This window comes from Podarcis melisellensis (assembly GCF_964234715.1).
Source record: "Podarcis melisellensis genome assembly, chromosome: 5".
Taxonomy (NCBI): domain Eukaryota; kingdom Metazoa; phylum Chordata; class Lepidosauria; order Squamata; family Lacertidae; genus Podarcis; species Podarcis melisellensis.
Window position 1 is genome coordinate 54,370,740 of NC_138537.1, and position 22,148 is coordinate 54,392,887.

A 22,148-nucleotide genomic window follows, 5' to 3' on the forward strand; every position below is an offset into this window, starting at 1 on the left:
GGCAGTTACCAATGGTTTATTTAATAATTGGATAATCAAAACATTGTTTCTGTATTATTATTTTTTTACAAAATTAACTATTAATCAACACTTCATATGTTGTAAAATATTTATTTTTTTCCCTTTCTCATGTTGTGAACCATTATATACACTGGACTTTATGCAGCAAAAACAGAAAAAAGGAGAGTCATGTTTTAATACACATCAGTATTAACAATGCCTGCTAATTTGTTATTTGCAGTGAGTTTAACATGCATCTAGTGATTAAGCAAAACCTAGATAGCCATGTTAGCATATGCAACAAATTATAAGAATGGCTGCAGGCATGGCTTGTTATGGAGCTATTGCTTGTAGTGTTGCCAAAGGCTATGTCCAACTGTGGGATCCCAATAGCACTAAGTATCTGACTGTGTGGTGGGGCCATTTTTACTTATATTTCTGTTTGTTCAGAATTATGATCTACTACAGAAGCATAGTAAACATAATCTCCTTGCATATCAGAGTGCTCCTGACAACTAGCTTCCTATATGAGTTGCTTACACTTCATGACATGATGAAAGGAGGTGGCCATGTGGCAAAAAGATTCTCAAATACTTAATATAAATGAACAGTCTTTGTGTGGGTTATTTGAGCTCTAATGCTTTTTCTGTACTCTGTTACACACACAAAGGAAATGTGACAATATAGCGCTAGCTAAGAGAATCCATATGATTACCAATCACTAGGAAATTACTTGCAGATTTATGTATGCAATAAAAATGGTATAAACCAGCTCTATGGATGTTGCTTGTTCATTCGTATAAATTCTGTGTCTATGGCCCTACTACCCTGAACACGCCCGATCTCGTCTGATCTTGGAAGCTAAGCAGGGTCAGGCCTTGTTAGTACTTGGCTGGGAGACCGCCTGGGAATACTGGGTGCTGTAGGCTCCCCCTCTAAAGAAAACAAACAAAATAATAATAAATAAATAAATTCTGTGTATATCAGGATATGGCATACACATTTTCTTGCTTTAAAAGTCCTGTTGGTTTTTCCTTCTACCTCAACAGCATTTAAACACTAATTTTAGATTTGAAGCACCTATGGGTCCTATGCGTTTTTATAAATAAAAGTCTGTTTAAAAGGACAAATTACTTCTGGTGTTTTCAAACCAGAATAGGATTATTCTTTTTGTATTTCCCCCTCCCATCATACAGGTGTGTTGGTTCAGCAAAGGCGTTGGGGTCAGTACTTATTTGGAAAGTGAGAGAAGGGGTGTGTGTGTTAGGAGATAGGAGAACCAGGAATACATGCATCACTCCCCACCCCCTGCATCTAGAACTATATATAAACAAAACAGAGTTATTTAAGACAGATGAGTATATGCTATTAAAGCACTGAACTTGGGTTTTATAGTTTTGGGATAAGGAGTAATGTACCCAGTTTGACTTTGAGCTTTGTTACAATGCCTAGAAAAAGAACAACATAGGTTTTATTTTAGTTAATGAAATCCATTCCTCCTGTCTCTTAACAGTCATGAATGCAGGGATGAGGAAATACTTCCTACAAGCCAATGATCAGCAAGACTTAGTTGAATGGGTGAATGTCCTGAACAAAGCTACCAAAATCACAGTAAGTAATTATTTGTGGATGGTAGAGTCATTCTACATAGAATTCCACTATACTTGGACAAACACAGCAACAATATGTTTGGTTTTTTTTGTCATTTTCAGGTAGATCTAGTGCTTACCCTGCCATATATATATATATATATATATATATATATATATATATATATATATATATATATAAATAAAAAAAAAAGGGTCATAACTAGTAAAACATTATGGCCAAAATTGAGATGGTGTAGAAAGGAAGGGACACTGCAAAAGGAACTAGAAACAGAAATCAAATTCCTACTTTTGAATGTCTTGAACTTGGAAAATGCAGGTCAATAAATCAAAGCATGTAATTTCTACAAATATTTATCTATTTCTCCTGTATGGAACAGATGGATATTTCGTATTTTTTTAGATTATATTTTTTTTGGATGAACACTTTCTAGTATCTTATGTTGATATTGTTTACCGTATTTTTGCCCCATAGGACACACTTTTCCCCCTCCAAAAATGAAGGGGAAACGTGTGTGCGTCCTATGGGGCGAATGCAGGCTTTCGCTGAAGCCTGGAGAGCGAGAGGGGTCGGTGCGCACCGACTCCTCGCTCTCCAGGCTTCGCGCAGCTCTCCGCAAGGCGCGGGAGCCCTGCACTGGGCACCCGCAGCTTGCGGAGAGTTGCCTGCATGCTGAAGGCTGGGAGCGCTGAGCTCAGCATGCCGAAGGCTGGGCGCGCTGAGCTCAGCACGCCCAGGCTTCGTGCAGCTCTCCGCAAGGTGCGGGAGCCCGGCGCTGAGCTCCCGCGGCTTGCGGAGAGTTGCCTGGATGCCGAAGACTGGGCACGCTGAGCTTAGCGTGCCCAGGCTTCGCGCAGCTCTCCGAAGGCGCGGGAGCCCAGCACTGGGCTCCCACGGCTTGCGGAGAGTTGCCTGTTCTGGTGGCTGGGGTCGTGGGAAGCTCGGGCTTCCCCCGCCCCAGCCCCGTGCCTGGGGGGGAAGTAATTTCCCCCCCTTTATTTCCCCTCACCCCCAAAAAACTAGGTGCGCCTTACAGGATGGTGCGTCCTATAGGGCGAAAAATACGGTAATTGAATAGCTTACATATTTTGCATTATTGTAACTTGTTTTTGAATGCCTCTGGGATGTTTAAAGCGATATATAACTATATATAATTATACTAAGTTAGAATGGTTTTTGCTTGCTCCCCTATTTATAATGCTTATTATTTTCAGGTACCAAAGCAAACTGATTCACAGTCTCACACTGATAATTCAACACGTCACACTGAAAATGTGGGGTTAAAGAAGCAGATGTCTTACAGGACAGAGATTGTTGGTGGTGTTCCTATAATAACCCCTACTCAGGTAGCAGTGTGCCCTTTTATAACAACTTTATCAGAAGTATTTGGTTATTGGCCATCTATTCCTTCAGTTGAGTGATTGCTTGGAGCATGGGATTTCTATTGTCCCCAAATGTTGCCTCTTCTATTGTGATAAATGCTTACATTGCTTTGCATGTATAGACATGCTTTTTGTATTGAAATGAGAAGGCTAGTCTTCGTATGCAGGAATTTTATACAGTTGTACCTTGGATGTTGAACGGAATCCGTTCTGGAAGTACATTCGACTTGCAAAACATTTGAAAACCAAAGCGCGGCTTCTGATTGGCTATAGGAAGCTCCTGCAGCCAATCGGAAGCCACCAAAGCCCAGTCAGATGTTCGGCTTCCAAAAGAACATTCAAAAACTGGAACACTCACTTCTGGGTTTCGATCATTTGGGAGCCGATTTGTTTGGGAGCCAAGGCATTCGAGATCCAAGGTATGACTGTATATGTATTCAGGATGTATATGGGACTACTTAATCTAGAATCAAAATCTTATTTTCAATTTTATTTTGCTTAAAACTATGTTTAAATGTATGTATGTGCATGTATGTACATATATGTTTGTGTGATAATGTATACATTGTATTTATATATAATAACACACCTATATGAAAATGCTTTTTGAGGTGGAGGGAAACCTGTTTTTACAAACTCCTTGTTGCAGAATGAGTTGCTACTATTTGCAGTTGTTGGGTATTTAGTTCTAAGCTAGGATTGAGTCTGGTTTTGTGGATGGTAGATTTGCAAGATGCTTGGGCCTGGTAGTGAATCAACACTAGCAGTAATAAAACCTGGTAACCAAGTGATTCTAGACATTATACTTGTTAATGCTAATACTGAGATAGAATATAACATGAGAAGCAGTTCTAAGAGGGACAGCTTCATTATGCATATTATTGCAGATCCTTACATGTTGCCTCCAGTAAAGGGAGAAAGCTGATAGAATCAGGAATGTTCCTTGCACAGCATAATCAATATGAAACTTTGATTTAGTAAACTTTGTACTGGCCTGGCTCTTGAAAAATATAGGGAACACCCCCTAAAAAACCACCTTTGTTTTTACAGATAGTTGGAAATAGTTGACAGATTTGGGAGGTGGGCTATTACCAAATTTGTAGAACAAGCTTACTGGTTTATATATATTATTTATCCTGAAAGTGTGATGAACTACATGCCATTTCTTTGTACATAAAAGAAACCTGAGGTGAAGTAGAGACACAAGTGTATAAAGGCCCTGATAAATTGAAAATATGTATTTAGTGGTGCACCAATTTTATAATCTGGAATGATGTTAGGGGAAAGTAGCGGAGGGGTTGATGATGAATTTTAGACCTTACCATTAAGTAGTCTTGTTTTATTTCTAGAAAGAAGAGGTAAATGAATGTGGTGAAGGTGATAAAAACTACTTGAAACGGTCCCAAAGCCACCTTCCTTATTTTTCTGCTAAGCACCCCCCAGATAATGCTGTGATTAAAGCTGGCTACTGTGTTAAACAAGGAGCAGTGGTAAGTGACTAAGATGCATTTCTGATGTTAATGACTCATTGTTCTATATGATGCTAAAGCAAGAGAGTTTTTTTTTGCCAATGGAATGAATCTGGTTAAAATTCTTTGGGGAAGAGGAGAAACTCCAGGGCTCTTTGGTAACTTCCAGACCCTGACATTTAGGAGCATCCCAGGTGGGGAGCCTCTGGTCTGTGGGCCATATTTGGATCCGCGTGGGTTCTGGTTTGGCCCTTAAAGCCATTTCCCTCAAACCATGGCCTTCTGTCCTACTCCTGATGTCACATGTGATGTCAGGTGAGGAGCAGGTGGAGATGGTGGCTGCCAGTGTGCAAGTGAGAGCCTTAAAGTGTGCTCACAATTGTGTAATAACAAAGAAGGCTCTCTATCACCACCAGCCAGTTGAGAGGGAGGGCAAGACAGCAGGGATTGGCTGCGTACAGCTAATCTTAGTAGGAAGAAAACCTTGAAGTTGGCATTGAGCAGGGCTCTTTGTAAGCCCCTTTCTCCTTGCAAAGAACCCTGCTCAGCACTTTGAAGCAACAACGACCAGCTGTTAAGTACAGTGGTACCTCAGAACTCGAACATAATCCATTCCGGAAGACCGTTCAACTTCCAAAATATTTGAGTTCCAAGGCATGGCTTCCAATTGGCTGACAGCTAGGTTTCTGCACAGGGGAACCACTTCGGAAGTTCATGTTCCAAGGAGCATTCGAAAACAGGAGCACTTCTGGGTTTTCGGCATTCTAGAGACAAAGCATTTGAGAACAGAGCTGTTTGAGGTACCACTGTACTTTAAAGCACCCCTCAGGGCTCTTTTCATACCCTTTGTGGCAGTCCCAGTTATTGTGTGGAAATCAGAGTGCATCATCGCCAGATGCCATGTGATGTAACAGATAGCTGATCCACTCACTTGTCAGATTTTGCCTGCAAGCAGTCAGGGAGATAGGGATCTGGTCCACTGGCCAGATTCAATTCCACACCACTGCAGTAGCATGTGATTTAGTAATGATTTTTAAAGAGAAGTTAACTTAACTGAATGATTTTATTTGCACTTTAAGAAAAATGTTTTTGTTTACAGGCTCAGAATCCCATTACAGGGAAACTGTTTTATGTAATTAATTATTAAATAAAGCCTGGCTGCATTTGCTCAGACACAAGATCAGAAGAATGTTAATAAAAGTATGGCCCCACTCTATCTACTTAAAATTTCCTCTGCATTTTAAGCCTTTAGTATACATCAGACTCACCATGTTAGACCATCACCCACTATAGCACTATAGCAACACTGAGGCAAAAAAAAAAGAAAAGAAAAAAAAGCAGGGGCCAGTTTGCATCACGCATGATCTGGTGTATATGAGACGGAGCAGCCATAGTATGGAAACAGTATCAAGCTCCCTCAACAATACAATTAGAAGCAGCCTTGACTTTGACTATTGTTTGGAATTGTCCCATTGGTAAAAGATTGCTGGAAGTAACATCAGCCGGAGTAGATGGGCAGCTGCAGTTTGGCTCTGTCATCTTGCTTGGAGTAACCAGAAAGAGAAATCAAAACCTTTCCCAACTTAGAGGGCAACCTGTGATTTGCTGGCTCTTGTTAAAAAAGTTGATTATTTGATAGCTATCAATTTGCTTCATTTGTAACTGCCTCTTTTGGGGAAAAGGAGAATTGAAAATACTTCAGTCACATCTGGACATGGTGGAAAGACTCACTTTCAGTTGCCTCAAGTTCTAGTTGTATTTTCCTCCCCTATTCAGAACCATTCTCAGCAAATGAAAACAGAGACAACTTTTCCCCAAATGTTACAAGCTATGCTAAAAAATATGGCCTGGATATTAAGACTCCCCTGAATAAACTGTTTGATGATCCCTAGACTGGAATTATGTTTATTTTATTTTTTACTTTTTATTTTACATAGATGAAGAACTGGAAAAGAAGGTATTTCCAGCTGGATGAAAACACGATAGGATACTTTAAATCTGAACTGGTAGGTGTCCAATTGTGTGTGTCAGATTAACTTTTGAAAACATGTTTTGTACAAACATGATAATGCATAATTGTTGTGCTTCAATTTTCTGATGGGAAACTAGTTTTATTGGAAATGTGACTTGGACATAATTCCTCTTATATATATTTTTGTAAGTTGACAGAACCTGTATGGATATTGTATGTGGTTGGATCATGCTATAATGCTGAGTGCTGAAAATCTGAGAGTGGAATTAATTAGTCCATTCCTTTCCCATCCTTTGACCATTATTGGCCCTTATCCTCTGAATTATTTGTGCTTCTCATATATAATAGCTGTACATCTCTAAGGAAAGCAATAACCTCTTTCCATTTTCTCTTGTTGCTATGCATACTTTCTCCATTCCAAGTTAAGAATTAAAGTTTTGATTTAAGAGGCATCCTTCTTATACATGTAGGCTGGTATGCTTGTAACAGCAGTTTCCCAATGATGCATTATCAGCTTTTAAAAAAATTGTTGAGGGAAGTTTAAAAAGCTACTTGAAGCATCACATTGGGCAGCACTTGAATCTGGCATTAGAAAGACACCTCTCCATCCCTTCCCAGGACTGGCTCCTGGTTCCAGGATCAATAACCATCTTCCAGTGTTGCCTTCCAGAAAAGCAATTCTATCAACTTAAGAGCTTTCTGTCTTTTGCAGTTATCAGTTGATTAACCCAAAGCTAACTTCTAAATTAAGTAATCTTATTTCATCATGGATCACTGGCTTTTTACCACAAGTCAATTTCTCGAGAGTGGGGAAACAAGCACCACTGGTTATCTGCTGTGTTGAAGGTGAATTCACTTCCATATCTGTAGGCTACTGATGGTAGAAACTATGTGGCTAGCCAACCAGTTGTCTAAAGAAGTTCATAATTTTCAAGTTGAACAATATTTTTGATAACTATTAAGGAGATATTATGGGTGCTTCATAGCTTTAGTTTTATGATGAAAGCTATCTTCCATTAATATAGTAATTGTTAAGTGAAATACAAACTATGTTGCGTTTATTTCTTAAGAGCATGGGAGGAAAGAAAATTGAGTTGCTTAGCTCAAGTAAGATTCCATCTACAGCAATGCATGCTCTTGAAGAGAATGAAATGTGATACAAAAATGTTTGGTCTTAATTCTTGCTGTATATGTCACTTTAATTAATCTGACCCTTAAAATTCCTAGCAGTCATTAATATTTGATAGCGCAGAGAAATTTATTTGGTGTTGTATGTGGAGAAGGTGTGAAATGTTACTTTACTGTATTAACTTTATATGAGGCTTTTCTTCCAAATAAGTATGCTTTTTGCTTTCCTTTCAATAACCACATGATGGCGCATGAAAAAAGGCAGATGAAAGATGTCAAATTGTATGGTTTCAGAAAAAGAAAGCAATGTAATTCATCATATTACTCAAACTACAAGCAAGCAAGCAATGTAAACCTTTGAACATTTTACCTATTCATTTACTGAACTCCTTCTGTAATTTTAGAAGTTTCCCCTAAATTGTATTCACATATAGTGTACTACTGATGATGTTAAGCTGCTCAGTGGTATCAGAAACTTCATAATCTTTACAACTGATTCAGAAGTCATTACTAATTATTTTTAAATTAAACATGAACATGTCAACTTAGTGATGTTGCTGTACTGTGCTGTCCACTATAAATAACCTAATCAGCATGCATTTAAAATGTATAAATGTAAAGATTGTTTGCTGGAATCTTCCTGACGTTTGTTATCAACGTGGTTATAAAGTTGCATCAACTTGAAATTGATATAGTCCCTAGGATACCATACTTAATACTTCACATACTGAAAAGAAAGCGGGTTACTTACTGCATGATAAAATATCTGTGGACAAATCTTATATCAAATGCTGGGCTCTGCTATCGAATTTCTTGTGTGAACAAACAGAACTGTGTTCTTTCTCATATATTTTTTCTCCCCTTCTTGCTTTGGTTAATGTTTGTTTGTAGTCATGTTAAAAAAGAAATTAAATCACCATAAAGGGTTGATTTTATATCATTAATTTAAATAGGTTTTCCGCTTAATTCAGGGTACTCAACTTAGTGCCCTCCAGATATTTATTTAGAAATAAATAAATAAATAATCCAAACAGAATGCATAAAACAATATAAAGCAATTATCAGTAATATACAGATAAAACCAGCAAAACATCAAAAGCAAATACTGAATTTTATATCTAGATAGACTTGGGTTTTTAAAAATATGTTTTGAGCTAGAGACTAAAATAATGAAGTTCCCTGCTTAAGGAGGGAGTTCTAAAGTTGAGGTCCTGCCACAATTAGAGAGACAGAGACTCCTAACAGATGCAGAACTTGTATGGCACTTGTAAAAGCGGAAACTCTGCAGATTAAAGCGTTTGAGTAGGCACGTTTTTCTACTAAACTGGTTCCAAGCTGTTTAGGGCTTTATGTACTAACAGCTAAAACTTGAATTTGTCAGGATTCAAGCTCATATTATTTTCTCTCGTCTGGCCCACCATGACATTCAGGCTGTGGCCTGTGTGACTTCTCCTGACTCAGATGTTTTGGAGAAATATAGCTGAAAAACGACTAAACAACAAAATCAATATACTGATGGCACTGTACTTTAAATCTCCTAACATTTTGAAGTCTGACAAAGCGCCATGTCGCCTAACCAGGTTGTGGTGTTTGGTGATAGATAGGTGGGCAGCCTCACCCACTTCAGATCTTGCCCTACAGGGGAGATGGGAAGATAAGGATCTGGCCTGCTGATTGAAACCACTTCCCCATCTCTGACCTCCATAACCATTACCATTCAAGAATGTCTGCAGTTATCTCTCCACTACCTCCCCCCCAAAGGTGTTTTTTTGTGATGGGCCAGTGGTTGCTTCAAACAAACAGCTCCAGGACAGTTTTTAGTTTAGGAGTGGCCAATATCACTGTCTCTTTCAGAGACTTGTAGACAGTAACCCCACTCATCCACAGCCACCGTGACCAGTGGTCAGGTTGATGGGAGTTGAAGTTCAGTAATATCTGGAGAGCACCACACTGCCTATGCAGCTCAAATTAATTTATTTTCAAAACAGATGCAACTTGGCCAACTTCATAATGATTAGTTCTAAGGATATTTGGTTTATTTTTCAAAGCTTTGTATTGTTTCCTTATTTATTACACCATCATGCCTCCCAAAGGAGCCAGAGCAGGAAGCAATGCAATTGAAACAACTAATTGATTGCTATTACAGTTAAAGAGACCTAGTTAAAACTACATTCACTGAATATAGTCACTGGCAACGTGTCACTGAATTAAACTCAATTATGCTTGATATAAGGTGTCGGGGTTGAGGGGAGTAAGCAAGGTATCAATAGCATAAACTATAGCATATCTTGGATTATTGTGTCACATTAGTTCTTGCTCACATTGTCAATTGAGAAATTTTTAAAGGTGAATCATTTTGCTGGATGTTGCTGTGTAATGCTAAATATAAATGTAATGCATTTATATTAAGTGATTAGATTCATTTTGGGCCACATCTTTCTGTCTGAAATCAACATAGAAATAAACTATCTGGATCACTGAGTTCCTTAACTGGTCAGCAATTTGAAATCAATTGGCTAATCATTTGATTTTGTAAATAAATCATCTATTTGACTTCTGGGATATAAAATTTGCATTTTGGCATCTCCTTTGGGATGTCTAAGTCCTTGTTTCTTATGTGCTAAAAAAAATTGATGTACTATCTGTTTTTTCAGGATAAGGAGCCCCTTCGGATTATACCACTGAAAGAGGTTCATAAGGTCCAGGAATGTAAACAAAGGTGAAAATCTGAAGGTTAAACTAAAAAGTTGATGATCTCCTTCAGTTAGAAAAAGAAAGCCTGCCTGCACATCATTTTCTATTATGTCTTAATAAACTCCTCCACTTTCCATTATACTAAAGTCACCCTCTGTGGCAGGCTTTTAGACAGATGTAGTGAGATCTTAAATAGCTGTATTAAACTGAGTTGCTAGTATATCAGGATAGAAGATGTGGGTCTCTGAATGAAAGGAGGAATATAAATAGGGGGTGCAATATCCCAATATGTTAAAAAGTTGTTGGTGAGAAAGTTGGTTTTATATGTTTTAGATATTATTTTATTTTTAACTGTATTCTTTTACCACTTCATTGTTGGCCGCGCTGGACTCCTGTGGGATGAGGGGCAGAATAGAAATTTAATAAAAAAGTAATATAACAGGAAATACTCCTTTAATTGAGGATTCTAGTCCTTTGCAAATGAAGAAACAAAATACTGGTTTAAAGACTGGTGGTTTTGTTTTTGTATCTGTGCTAATCACAAATACAAAAGATGGAACTGTGGTTGCTGTGTGTGATGCTATAAAGTGGTTTCCATTATGGTATTGTAAGAAAAAAGTTTTGGGAGTGCCTTCTAAATAATGTTGTCTTTTTGTCATGCTAAATTTGTGAAAGCTTGGGGTCCTGGCTCAAGTGTGGCCCCCTTTGTGCCTGGGAGGGGGAAGGCAGGAGAAGAATCTGATAGCATGCATCACTTTACTGGTGTATCATTTTGCTGTTGATGTTTGTCCTATACTGAGAAGCTGCCACTGGTGCGAGGTTTCATGTCTTCTAGTGCAGTTACGCATTAGAGGTCTATGCCTGACCTGGACACCAGCCAGTCAGGTAATGATTTCTCCACTTGAAGAATGCAGCCTTTTTCTCTTTTGTGCAAAATTGGGGTGGGAGGAGAGGGGAAAATCTAGTGTCTTCAGTATGGTTGAGCTGCTAGAGCAAGAAAGTTGAGTGAGTAGGCACAGAATCTTGATAACATCTTACTAATAATTATAATGTGTGCGTGTGCACGCATGCATACATACACCCCCCCAACAAATGGTGATATAATTTAAATTATTTTCAAAGGTAGCCCCCTTATTTATGTGTGTTCTGTTGCTTGGAAATACAAATGTACATGTCAGACGATGGTAAAAATGTTTAAATACCACAAACATATTTTTTCCCCAGTGATATAATGATGAGAGACAATCTATTTGAAATTGTAACAACTTCTCGAACGTTTTATGTGCAGGTAAGTCTATGGAAAACCACTTTTCTGTAAGAAAATGAATTTATTGCATTTAGAAAGGTCAAACACATAATCCTTTGATTAATGCCTGACAGTATACATACAGCCTTGCAGTTAAATAGTGCATAATTGTTTAGAATGGAATATACCAACAGACATGCCTGTCATGTAAACAATGGTAATGACCAACGGTACCTGTCCACTAGCAGAACTAACATTATTGAAGGAGTGGATTCCTCCTTCTCCATGAAGCCTTCCCGTGGGCCCAAAATCTGCTCTGAAGGGTTGGAGGGTTATTTGCATCAGATTAGTGGGGGTATGGAGGGCTACAGGGAGAAGAGAGGGAGAGAAAGTCTTGTTGAATGAACAGAAGTCTGCTGGCATGAGATTGAACTTGGCCAGAGAACTGAAGTCAATTCTCCAGCCAGTCCTTCTACCCAAATTATTATAGCCACCTAAATGATCCAACCAAATACTTTCTTCACTTGTTTTTAAAGTCGTCTTCTAGGGAATCTTTCCCAATGCTCTACTGCCATTAGGCTGCCGTCTTGTGAACACTAGTTTTGGGGGGGATTTGAGTAAACATGCATAGGATCACACCATTAAAAAGGTTAATACTCTGAGGGATTGAGAAGGCAGAAATTCATTGTGAGAACGGATAAAGTCTAACTCAGATGCCAAGACAATACTTTTGGTTCCAGTATTTATTTCTCCTCGACTCCTCTTTTCTTCAATTATATCGCTTTTCCTCTAGTTGTTTCTTAGGTCCTTCCTTTTCAGCTTTGTCCCACTTTCTTAGCCATCCTGTCTCTTGACTGATCCCTTGTAATCACCTCTCCCAGAGCACATCGTACCTCTTGATCTTAAACACTGTGAAGTTCATTTATTGCTTGTATTCATTGTTTCTCCACCTTTTCCTCCAAGCTTCATTCTCACCTTTACTTCTAGATTCCTTTATGTCATTCCATGTCTAATCTACACCATTTTTTGTTCTCTTTACGCTGGGCTCTCTGATCCTTAGATTTGTTATAGCTTGATAGCCCCCTGCCCCAGATTTTAATTCCAGGCTCACTGACAAGTATCACTTCCCTCACAGAAAATGGATCTGAAATGCTAGGTAGGGGTGGAGCAGTTGCAGGTCACGACACCAGCTGTGGTGAGCTGTGAGCATTTCAAGTTACACCACCAGACCTGCCAATCAGAGATATTTCCTGATCTATTCCTTGGAAGAGCCTGATTTCCCTTTAGAAAATTTACTTTCGTGTTGCTGGATCTCCAAAGTGATGTGACACCACTCTCTGTGTATATTTGGCCTAAATTTCTAACTGTAGTGCATCTCTTATTTATTGCAATATTGTTTTCTGTGCATGGTTCACATGTTAGTTACTTTTCCCCCTAGAAGCAATCACAAGTTCCTTGTTCATTATTTATGTAGCAGGTACTAAATTTAGAAGTCACTACAGTACTTCAGTAATTGTTAAGCTTGAGATTAGTGAGTAGTTACATCAGTAATATAAAATAAATTGTTTCCATGCATAAGTATTTAGATATCAGCCTAAGCTTATTAAATATTTTTTTTTAATTTCAATTTTCTTTATTGAGAAACATAGAAAACACTTGTCATATTCTTAGATTACAAGGTTTATGAAGCATATCTGTTTATTGTCACTCACATGATAAGAGTTTTTCTTTCTTTTTTCATCAGGCAGATAGCCCAGAAGACATGCACAGCTGGATTAAAGCAATTTCTGGTGCAATAGTAGCACAGCGCGGACCTGGAAGATCAGCAGCTTCTGTATGTTTTTACAAAGCTTTACTGTTTCAGCAGTGATGAATCTTGTACATTCAATCTCTTTCATTTTCTTGTGCTCTTCTACCCCCTCCTAAGTCTGGAGTAATATCTTTGCATGCATTACAGGTTGCATAGAATCCTGCCTTTTTAATTAAGTGCTAATCTTAGCAGTATCCATATGTGTTGTGGGTCCGCACAGTATTATTTTAATGTTCCAACAGTTCAACTGGTGGGTTTAAAATTACTGTAGTTCTTTATTAATCTGAACTCTGTCAAATTACTTGACAATCTTTACTGAATCTTGTACCTGAGATGCCAAATAAACCCTTGATTTAAAATTACTTTGGTGTACAACCCTTTTGAAAGCTTTTGGACTCTCCAGCCTCTTAGCAGGGAGTAATCTAAACTTAATGTAGATTTTCATGGAATGTTTTGATAATTATTGGCCTCATTATTGGTGACTAGCTTGGTTCACAATTCTAACATTACCAAACTGAATCTTAACTATAGTGACAAACTGTAGGACTCTGTAGATAGTGGTGATGTACCTTCCAGCAGATATCAAGTTTAGAGGTACTAAGTATTCGATTCATAGAGTTGGAAGGGACCACGAGGGCCATCTAGTTCATTCCCCTGCAATACAGGAATCTTTTGTATTCCATGTTTTAATTTATAATGTTCTTGCAATCCATATTCTAGCCATGCTTTGCAGTTCAGGTTTTGCAAGATATGGCTTTTATTTCCCAATAATACATGAAAAGTTAGCATTCACACCTCTTTGTAAAATGGAATGACTTCATATGTTAAAAACAATTGATCACTTGTTTCAAGCTTCATTCTTTGGCAAGGAGAAGTATTCTTGTAATTGCAGTGGGTTTTCACTGCATAGTAGAGACTCTGTTTGGGAATCAATGTGTTCTGGGTGAGGGAAGCTACCAAAAGATTTTTCTATATTTGTGTGTCTCTGTATGTGCAATCTTTGTGGTGGGATAACTCAGCTAGTGACTCTTAGCAGTTCTTTCTTTCTTTCTTTCTTTCTTTCTTTCTTTCTTTCTTTCTTTCTTTCTTTCTTTCTTTCTTTCTTCTCTCTCCCTCGTCTCCTCAAGTTTAGGTTACTCTAATCTTAGCTTTGCACTGTGTTCCAGATGCGGCAGGCCAGAAGGCTGTCGAATCCTTGTATACAGAGGTATACATCAAGAACTGGTGAATGCAGCATGTATGTGGGCTCTCATGTAAACTTGCCTTCTTACCAGAGGGCTGAAATTCCAAAATACTTGTTAACACCATGTAAAATGATGAGGTCAATCCCATGGCTTCCTCTATTGATTTATAACCACTGTGAAGTTACTAACTTCTAAAATGCTTCCCATTGGCCATTACGTTTACGATCTCTAAATGCCTTCTAAATAAAATCCATTTTTGAGAATGGCAAAGATTCACACAGTGCTGAAATCTCTGCTCACATGTGCTTGCTTTACTGAGTACAAAAGCTCTAGTAATAAGTATACATATTTAGGAACTAAAGCTGACCTAATTTGCATGAGAGTTCATATTTCCATTTTATCATTTTTGAAAGATAGCTAAGTAAAAGCCACCTTGACCCTCATAGCCAAATATGTGTGTACATTAAGGAAAAAACCCTGCACTGATTTGCATGGCTTATATGATAGATATGCATGGGGTCATTAGTAAAGATGTAGGGGCTGTTACAGCTTGCAACCTGTATGTTAATCAAAATAGTGCAATAAATAAAATCTTTTACTTTTTAATCATTAGGCATAACTACATGTGAGTCTTATATCATACGTATGAGTTATATGGATTGTAGTTTTTAAACTGTTATCCCAGTGCTGGTCCCACTTGGATTCAGATTTTTTTTTTAAAAAAAGAAATGTTTATGTAGTATTCACTTTAGAAAAGAAGCTTAATTGTAGGTTCTGCTTTTGTATTGGAATTTACCACTCCAAGTTGAAGCTTGTATGTTTCATATTCCATGTCACAGAGTGTTTCATATTCTGTGTCAAAATGATTCCTGTGAATAGTTCGTTACTGGGGTATTTATCATTTCCCCCACTACTCCAAGTATACTGTTTATCATTGTAGAATATTGAATATTCTGATTGTAACAGACAGTAGAAATAGCTATATTTTAGTGTTGCCCCCACCATCCTAAATTATAGATCCATGAACTGTTACTCATGTCTTGAATAATACAGTAAGGAGTGCAAAAAATGAAATTGTACCTCACATACACTTGATAAAGGGATTCTGGAATTATTTATTGAATCAGTCCATGCTCACTGGTAGCTTCAACACCAGATTGTTTTATTGAGATAGTAGTCTGAAAGAGCTGTTCCAGAATACTGCAAGAAATAATAATAATAGGGCAACCTTTCTGGAACAAGAGAATTGAATGGGAGAACAGTGTAGTCTTGTGACCTGTCTCCTTTTGTCAGAAAGCCATACTATATGATAGAATGCTGGCCACTTGATTGGCATGCTGCAGGTTCAGTTAAAGCTTTCACTAGCCATCTGAAAGTCCTACTACGTCATTTTTTAAAAAAAATATACACTAAAAAATATCCTTTGATATCATGAGCAGTCTAGTAAATTTGTCTTGAAAATACTCCATTTAACTGTATAAATGCTACTAATGTTTTTTGGCAGATACCTTTAAGGAGGGGCTAACTTGTAGCCCTCCAGATGTCGTTTAACTCTCATAAGCTTCAGTCAGCATGTCCAGTAGTCGGGGATGGTGGGAACTGTATTCTAGCAACATCTGGAGGGCCAAAGGTTAGCAGCCCCTGTCTTAAAGTATAATGTTGAAACATGGAGTTTAGTAGTGACACAGTCATGTAAATAGTTGTTGATAATATTGTACACAATATAAAGCTTAGCAATTGAGACAGCACTTACTTTTCTAGAGGAGAACATGTTAGTATTTTATCTTCAGTATGGCTGACTATGGCAATAAAATACATTTAAAATGTAGAAATGACACAAATCATATTTGTTAGAAATTTGGGAGGAATATTGTCCAGTGGAATTAGTTTATTCCTTAATAGTTTGTAGTTCTATAGAACAAAAAGGTGAAAGAATAAGAAATAGGTGTCTAGTCAACAAAAGTGTAAATGTTCATTAACTCAGGAAGTGACCTTCAGTGAGGGATTCCATTATGCTTCTTTTTTGAATGTGAATACATTTTGCATGCACTTTTGAATAGTTTATTCGAGTTTATTGGAGGACTTCAGGAAGCATTTGTTCACATGTTCTTAAATTATGAAAGTATGCCTTCAAGAATTTTATTTGCATTATATTAAATAAACAAGTGCAATTCCAAGCTAGTTTGTGCTGATAAACTTAAAATGATGCCATCCTAGACTTTAGGGACCTGACTTGGCCGTTTCAGCTTGCTATCACTGCTGTAAGCTCAGTCTTAACATTTTGCTGCCTTGGAAAACCACCTGCTTTCTGCTCTTAAGCTTTGCTTTGTTTTCCCCCTTTTGATTTGTTTTTTGTTTTTTTCAGAGGTATAAGTTTGAAATGCATTACTAGCATGCAATTAATGACCCACTCAATCTGACAAACATTCCTCCTTTACAGGAACATTCCAACTGTTCTTCAGAATCCACCTGTCCTGCAAAAACAGCCGCAGCCACCTCACATTCCACAACCACTCACAACCCCTCTTTGGTCCAAACCCTTAACACCAAGCCCCTTGTCTTGGAGAAGCGAAGACTTCACGAATCTTTTACCAAGACCAAGCCAGGGAGCTTCAAGATCCAGGCTGTCCCTTCAAGAGACCCAGCTTCCAAAGTGACTCTACAGGGCCTAATGGAACCTCAAAATAAAAATGGCACTCAGGAACAGGATCCTGGCCCAGTGGATCTGGATGATGCAAGCCTTCCAGTCAGTGATGTGTAATAATGGGAAGAGTTTGGAGAGTGATGCATTTGCTTTTGGTCCTTGAATTTCCTTGCTCAGACTTTTAGCCAAAGATGACTATGGGATGAAAGAACAAAGAATGGAATGTTGCTTATATGTGTGTGCTTACATTCAAATTTGTGTATGTTTAAATTGTCATATGCTGCCTTGTACTGATTATCAGAGCGGACCTTTTGCTTCTACCGCAGTCTGATGATAAATCTTTTTAAAGTGAGGGGCCAAAACAAATGATTAAATATTATTGTTGTCAATAAGCAAGATACCAGCTGCTTTTCATCACCCATATGGCAAAACTGAGTAGTATCTTTGTGCTTTAATAAAAGAAATGTCAACATGTGACTTACTTATACTCTAATTTCAGGCTATTGACAAGCAAGTTGACTTACTTTCTTAAAACACTGGCACAGCCTTTCAGATATTTTAATATATGTATGCAGAGTTGTTTCTTATAGGATCAACACTGTAGAAACTTACAGAAATACGCAGAGCTTGATATAATGTACTTTTCCTATGCACAGAGTCTTCATGTAAAAAACAACACTATAATTCTGCAGTGTCTGAAATGAAGTGTATTTTCCCTACCATGATGATACAGATTTGGCAGCTGCTGCATGATCTGCATTCTTATGGCACAAATACCACCTGCACTGTATTTTAGACATTGCATACAAGTGTGTTAACTTACATGAAATGAGTGTCTCTATGTGTGAGAAAAGCATTCCTAAAGGTGAGGGGCACAGAGCACTTACACCGATTAAAGTGTGCTTACTTTATTGGAACAACTTCTTTGTAACTGCTCTGTGAATCACTGCCCTTCTATAGAATTCAATCCCCTTAGAATTCCTGGTATTTGGTGCTGTGAAACTAATTAAAGAGTAATACAGCTATTTTGAATATTAAGCCTATTTTTATGCACTCCTAAAGGTAAATTGTAATTTTTGCACATTTGGATATTAATGGACCACCAATAAATAAGGGTGTCGTGGGGTTTTTTAAGTAGGGAGAAGGGAAACTGGACTACTAAATAAATCTTTTACAGGTTTAACTAAAAGTATTTTATATTAAGCTTCGCAGAAATTAAAAGTTTAAAACTATTGTCTTAAGATTTTCCCTCTCCTGTATGCTCCTTTACCCCAAGTGTGGTATTAAATGGTTCCCATTTTATATTTGGGTTAGTAAAGTCTAAACAAACTTGTTTCATGCTGTTAACTGGTACTGAGTTGTTCAATCATGCAATTGTGGCCTGTAACTTTTGGTGCACTAAATTTATTAAAAGTGCCTGTGGGTTCTTCTTTCATGATGTGTTAAATGTTCGGGGGTTAATTGGATGCTGATTTTTGCTTTTGTGGTTTTGAACCTTATTTTGTGTAGTGTAGTTCACAACATGTATAAAAAAATGATACGCTAGCATTGCCAGCGTACTGGTATCTATTAGCTGTGCATTGTGTTTTTTAAACTTTTCAGGGTTTCAGTGATGAAAATAATGGGTTTAAGACACTGATGTTGGATATTTTGATCAGAATGAGCATGCACTATTTTGTAGTTAGATTGTGAAATTATTTGCTTTAATCAACAAAAGCCCCAAAGTTTCACATGATGCTGCTTAATGCAATTCAGTTTCCAGTTTGTAGTACTCTAGTTTTTTTAAACCTTGTGTGTGTGAGAGAGAGATGCTTGACAAAGCATGAAAAAAAGGGAAAAAGGTATTTCAGACATTTAAGTGAAAATGTCCACTACTTCAGTGAACATACAGTTGAGTTATGCCCCAGCGGTGCAGATAAGCAACCTGTTTGAAATTAAGGGTTCTGGAGTGAAGTTGTGTGGGATTCTACTTCAGCCAACAGGCATGTTGCCTGCTCTCCTTCTTCCTTGCCATTTAGTAAGATGTGACAGAAGTGGATTATGCCCTGTGTGCCACCCCAATTCATTGTGGACTCTGGATGTTCACCACGTACTCAAACAGGGTTTAATTTGCTGCTGACTTTCAGTTGCCCCAACCCGCAAGCCTCGTTGGAAGAAGATAGCTGCTCATGGCCCAGTAGAGTTTATTTAGCTTCGCAGGCAATAGCACCAGATGACCTTTTTCAAATACTAACTAGACCAGGGGTTCCCAACCTGCGGCCCATGGGCCGGAAGCGGCCCACAGAGGCCATTTAACCAGCCCACAAGCCGCCCATGAACCGACTTGCCAGCTCGAGTTCCCACGCGCTGCGCTAAACTGGCGCAGCGTGGGGACTCTCTTCTGCTGCTCTGGAAATTGCTTCTGCGCATGCCCAGACGCCAAAAATCACTTCTGCACAGGTGTGATTTTGGGCATCTGCAGAAGCGATTTCCGGCATCACGCTGCGCTAGCCCAGCCCATGGAGGATCTCCACGGGAGTGATCTGGCCCATGCCCAGTAAGCCTTGATGACCCCTGAACTAGACTGTATAGACTGTCACAACAACCTGTTTAAAAGTATACCCCCCAAAAAGCCCTAGTCAGTGCTCTCAAAACGTGGCAGTGACAAAATTCCCTAAAGCCAGCAGACTGTGGGTCATGTAGTCTTTTCCATTTTAATTCATTTCTTGTTCCAGAGAAATTTTCTTTCAGTTCCAAGGTGACCTGCAATTATTGGCTTTCTTTGTGCCATACATAAAGAAAATGCAAGTGGAGAGTAACACTTGCAGCCGTACTACATAAGTATGTATTCACATGGAAGCCCTACTTTCAGCTTGCCCAAGGCTCTTAATGTCGTGATCTGTACTAGTTTGCACCTTGAGACTTTAAACTTCTGCAACTTGCTCATTCCATCCTTTCATCTGGTCTTCGGCATATAAGCTTTCTGCCTGCAGCTAAGTGGCCTCCAGCTTTAAATTAATTTGCCTTAGAGATGCCTTCCCCCACAAAACTTGATTTAAGCCTATATGTCTATGCAGTTCTTTGTGTGATCCCCACCCCACCCCACTGGAATTTACATGGTGGGGGAGCACATTCTGCACTACATACAGTATCACATAGCAAGAGGTACAAGCAGTTACACCATTGGTGCAGACAATCTTGCATTTTTCTGATTCCATTGTGTCTTCTCATTTTTTGTTCCTTATATTTTTGTGTAAATTTATATCATTGCACACATCCACCTAGAAGTGCAACTAATTTTGCCTGTCAGTATCTAGTTACTTTGTGATCATGGTAAATCCACTAGTTTAGGCTTCCTTTCAAGGTTACACTCCCCTTTCCACTTTTTCAGCACACTGATTTTATTTATTGAAAGGTACATAGGTGAAATTGCAACATGTTAATAAAAAACCCCAAACTTTCAGTTTTGAGGGGAAATCGCCTGTGTACGAAAGCTTGTAAACATTATTTGGATTTGTTGAGACTAAAAATTGAAAAGAGAAAAGATTTGTTAGTACTGACAAATGCCTACAGCTATAGTAGTAGCAATGCCAAACTGCGGTGGTCTTGTTTCTAATGAGTATAGCAGCACCTTTACATTTATTAACCATAAGCTAAACACAAGCAGTGTTTGTAAATTACATTATTTGCCTTTTCAGTTACATGTGAACTGGTAAGTTGACTGTTAAGATTAGTTTAGTAGCATACATTTTAACTTGTAACAAACTTAGCCAATAGATATTTGAAACCTTATTTTTCACAAATATGTACATTGTGGGAGAAACTGAATTGGAATGTTTGTATTGGCATACTTTGTTGTAGTTTTAGATTTCCTGGTTCTGGTACAGTTTTCACACTGCATGTTCATTTTATTCTGTTTTGATATTGCCAGTTTTAGATACTGAATTTGAAAGGAAGCAGCATTCTTATTGGGATTCTTTTAAAATTTAACTGCTTAAGATAGTTCAGTGCAGGAAAATATTGTGGTTGCTAAATTGTTAGGGTCTCTTATTTATCAGTACCTTTTTTTATAAAGTGGATGAAAATTGTTAAATTATTTTAGAACCTGTGGTGTTTTCTGTAAATGTCACACTTATTAATAAATTGACTTCAGTAATGAAATACAACAATCCTATCAGACTACTATATTTAGTGCACTTCAAAAGAAAAAGGTTAATGGTGAGTGAAACTGTTTGCATACTATCTGTTGTTCTTCCCTGTTTAATTCACAGAAAACTAAGTGACAAGTTTTTTAAAAAAATAAAGAAAAGCCGACCTGTGAAAACTTTATTCTGTGTAGTATAACAATCCTTTGGTTCCCATCATTTTTAAAAATAGTGGTCTCGCATCTCATACAGATATGGTGTGAAGAGTTATTGCAAAAGGCCTTTTTTGTAATTGTCAGTTGCTTGTAGAATTTAGGGTGGTATCCAACTAAACACTTCCACTAGCACAATGGAATTGTCCCTAGTATGACCCCAAAATCTGTTATGGGCATGCAGGGGTCACACAGGGAGAGGAGTAGGAAACCTCTATTGTGCAGCTAAAACTCCTTGCGATGGCAGAACTGTTTAGTTTGGGTATCATCTCGGGTCCAAATGACCTCACATGCATACCTTTAGTTATATTGGTTTGCTTCAGCAGTTAAGCCAGGTATAGGCAAACTCGGCCCTTCAAATGTTTTGGGACTATAACTCCCATGATCCTCAGCTAACAGGACCAGTGGTCAGGGATGATGGGAATTGTAGTTCCAAAACATCTGGAGGGCCAAGTTTGCCTATGCCTGAGTTAAGCTTTACAGCCCGGTAACAGTTTAGGTTGATCTATTTATTTTAGCATAATAGCAATGTTATAAGCAGCTGCTTATGCATCATTTCCCCCTCTGATAGTGAACCTAAGTGAGAAGTACTTGGTTGCTTTGGAAGCGAATGGGGGCTACTCAAAAAATGACAGTGACTGCTCCATACACGGAGGACACCCTAGCCATGTA

At 38.2% G+C, this 22,148-nt stretch overlaps 1 protein-coding gene across 9 annotated transcripts in view; it reads left to right on the forward strand.

The window, feature by feature from the left end:
* The window catches only part of PLEKHA1 (pleckstrin homology domain containing A1), a 41,131-nt gene extending 19,685 nt beyond the window's left edge, over window positions 1-21,446 (forward strand). For 3 of the 9 annotated variants that reach the window (XM_081912802.1, XM_081912801.1, XM_081912803.1), the window contains exons 5-13: window positions 1,514-1,611; window positions 2,826-2,957; window positions 4,343-4,483; window positions 6,400-6,468; window positions 7,828-7,911; window positions 10,217-10,281; window positions 11,481-11,544; window positions 13,247-13,336; window positions 16,937-21,446. In XM_081912802.1, the coding sequence (XP_081768928.1) occupies window positions 1,514-1,611; window positions 2,826-2,957; window positions 4,343-4,483; window positions 6,400-6,468; window positions 7,828-7,911; window positions 10,217-10,281; window positions 11,481-11,544; window positions 13,247-13,336; window positions 16,937-17,257 (1,064 nt within the window). In that variant the 3' untranslated portion in view covers window positions 17,258-21,446. Of the gene's footprint in view, window positions 1-1,513; window positions 1,612-2,825; window positions 2,958-4,342; window positions 4,484-6,399; window positions 6,469-7,827; window positions 7,912-10,216; window positions 10,282-11,480; window positions 11,545-13,246; window positions 13,337-14,444; window positions 14,550-16,936 lie in introns of all 9 variants that reach the window. The other 6 variants (XM_081912804.1, XM_081912805.1, XM_081912809.1 and 3 more) reach the window with 6 other exon arrangements.
* Window positions 21,447-22,148: the final 702 nt, after the last annotated feature.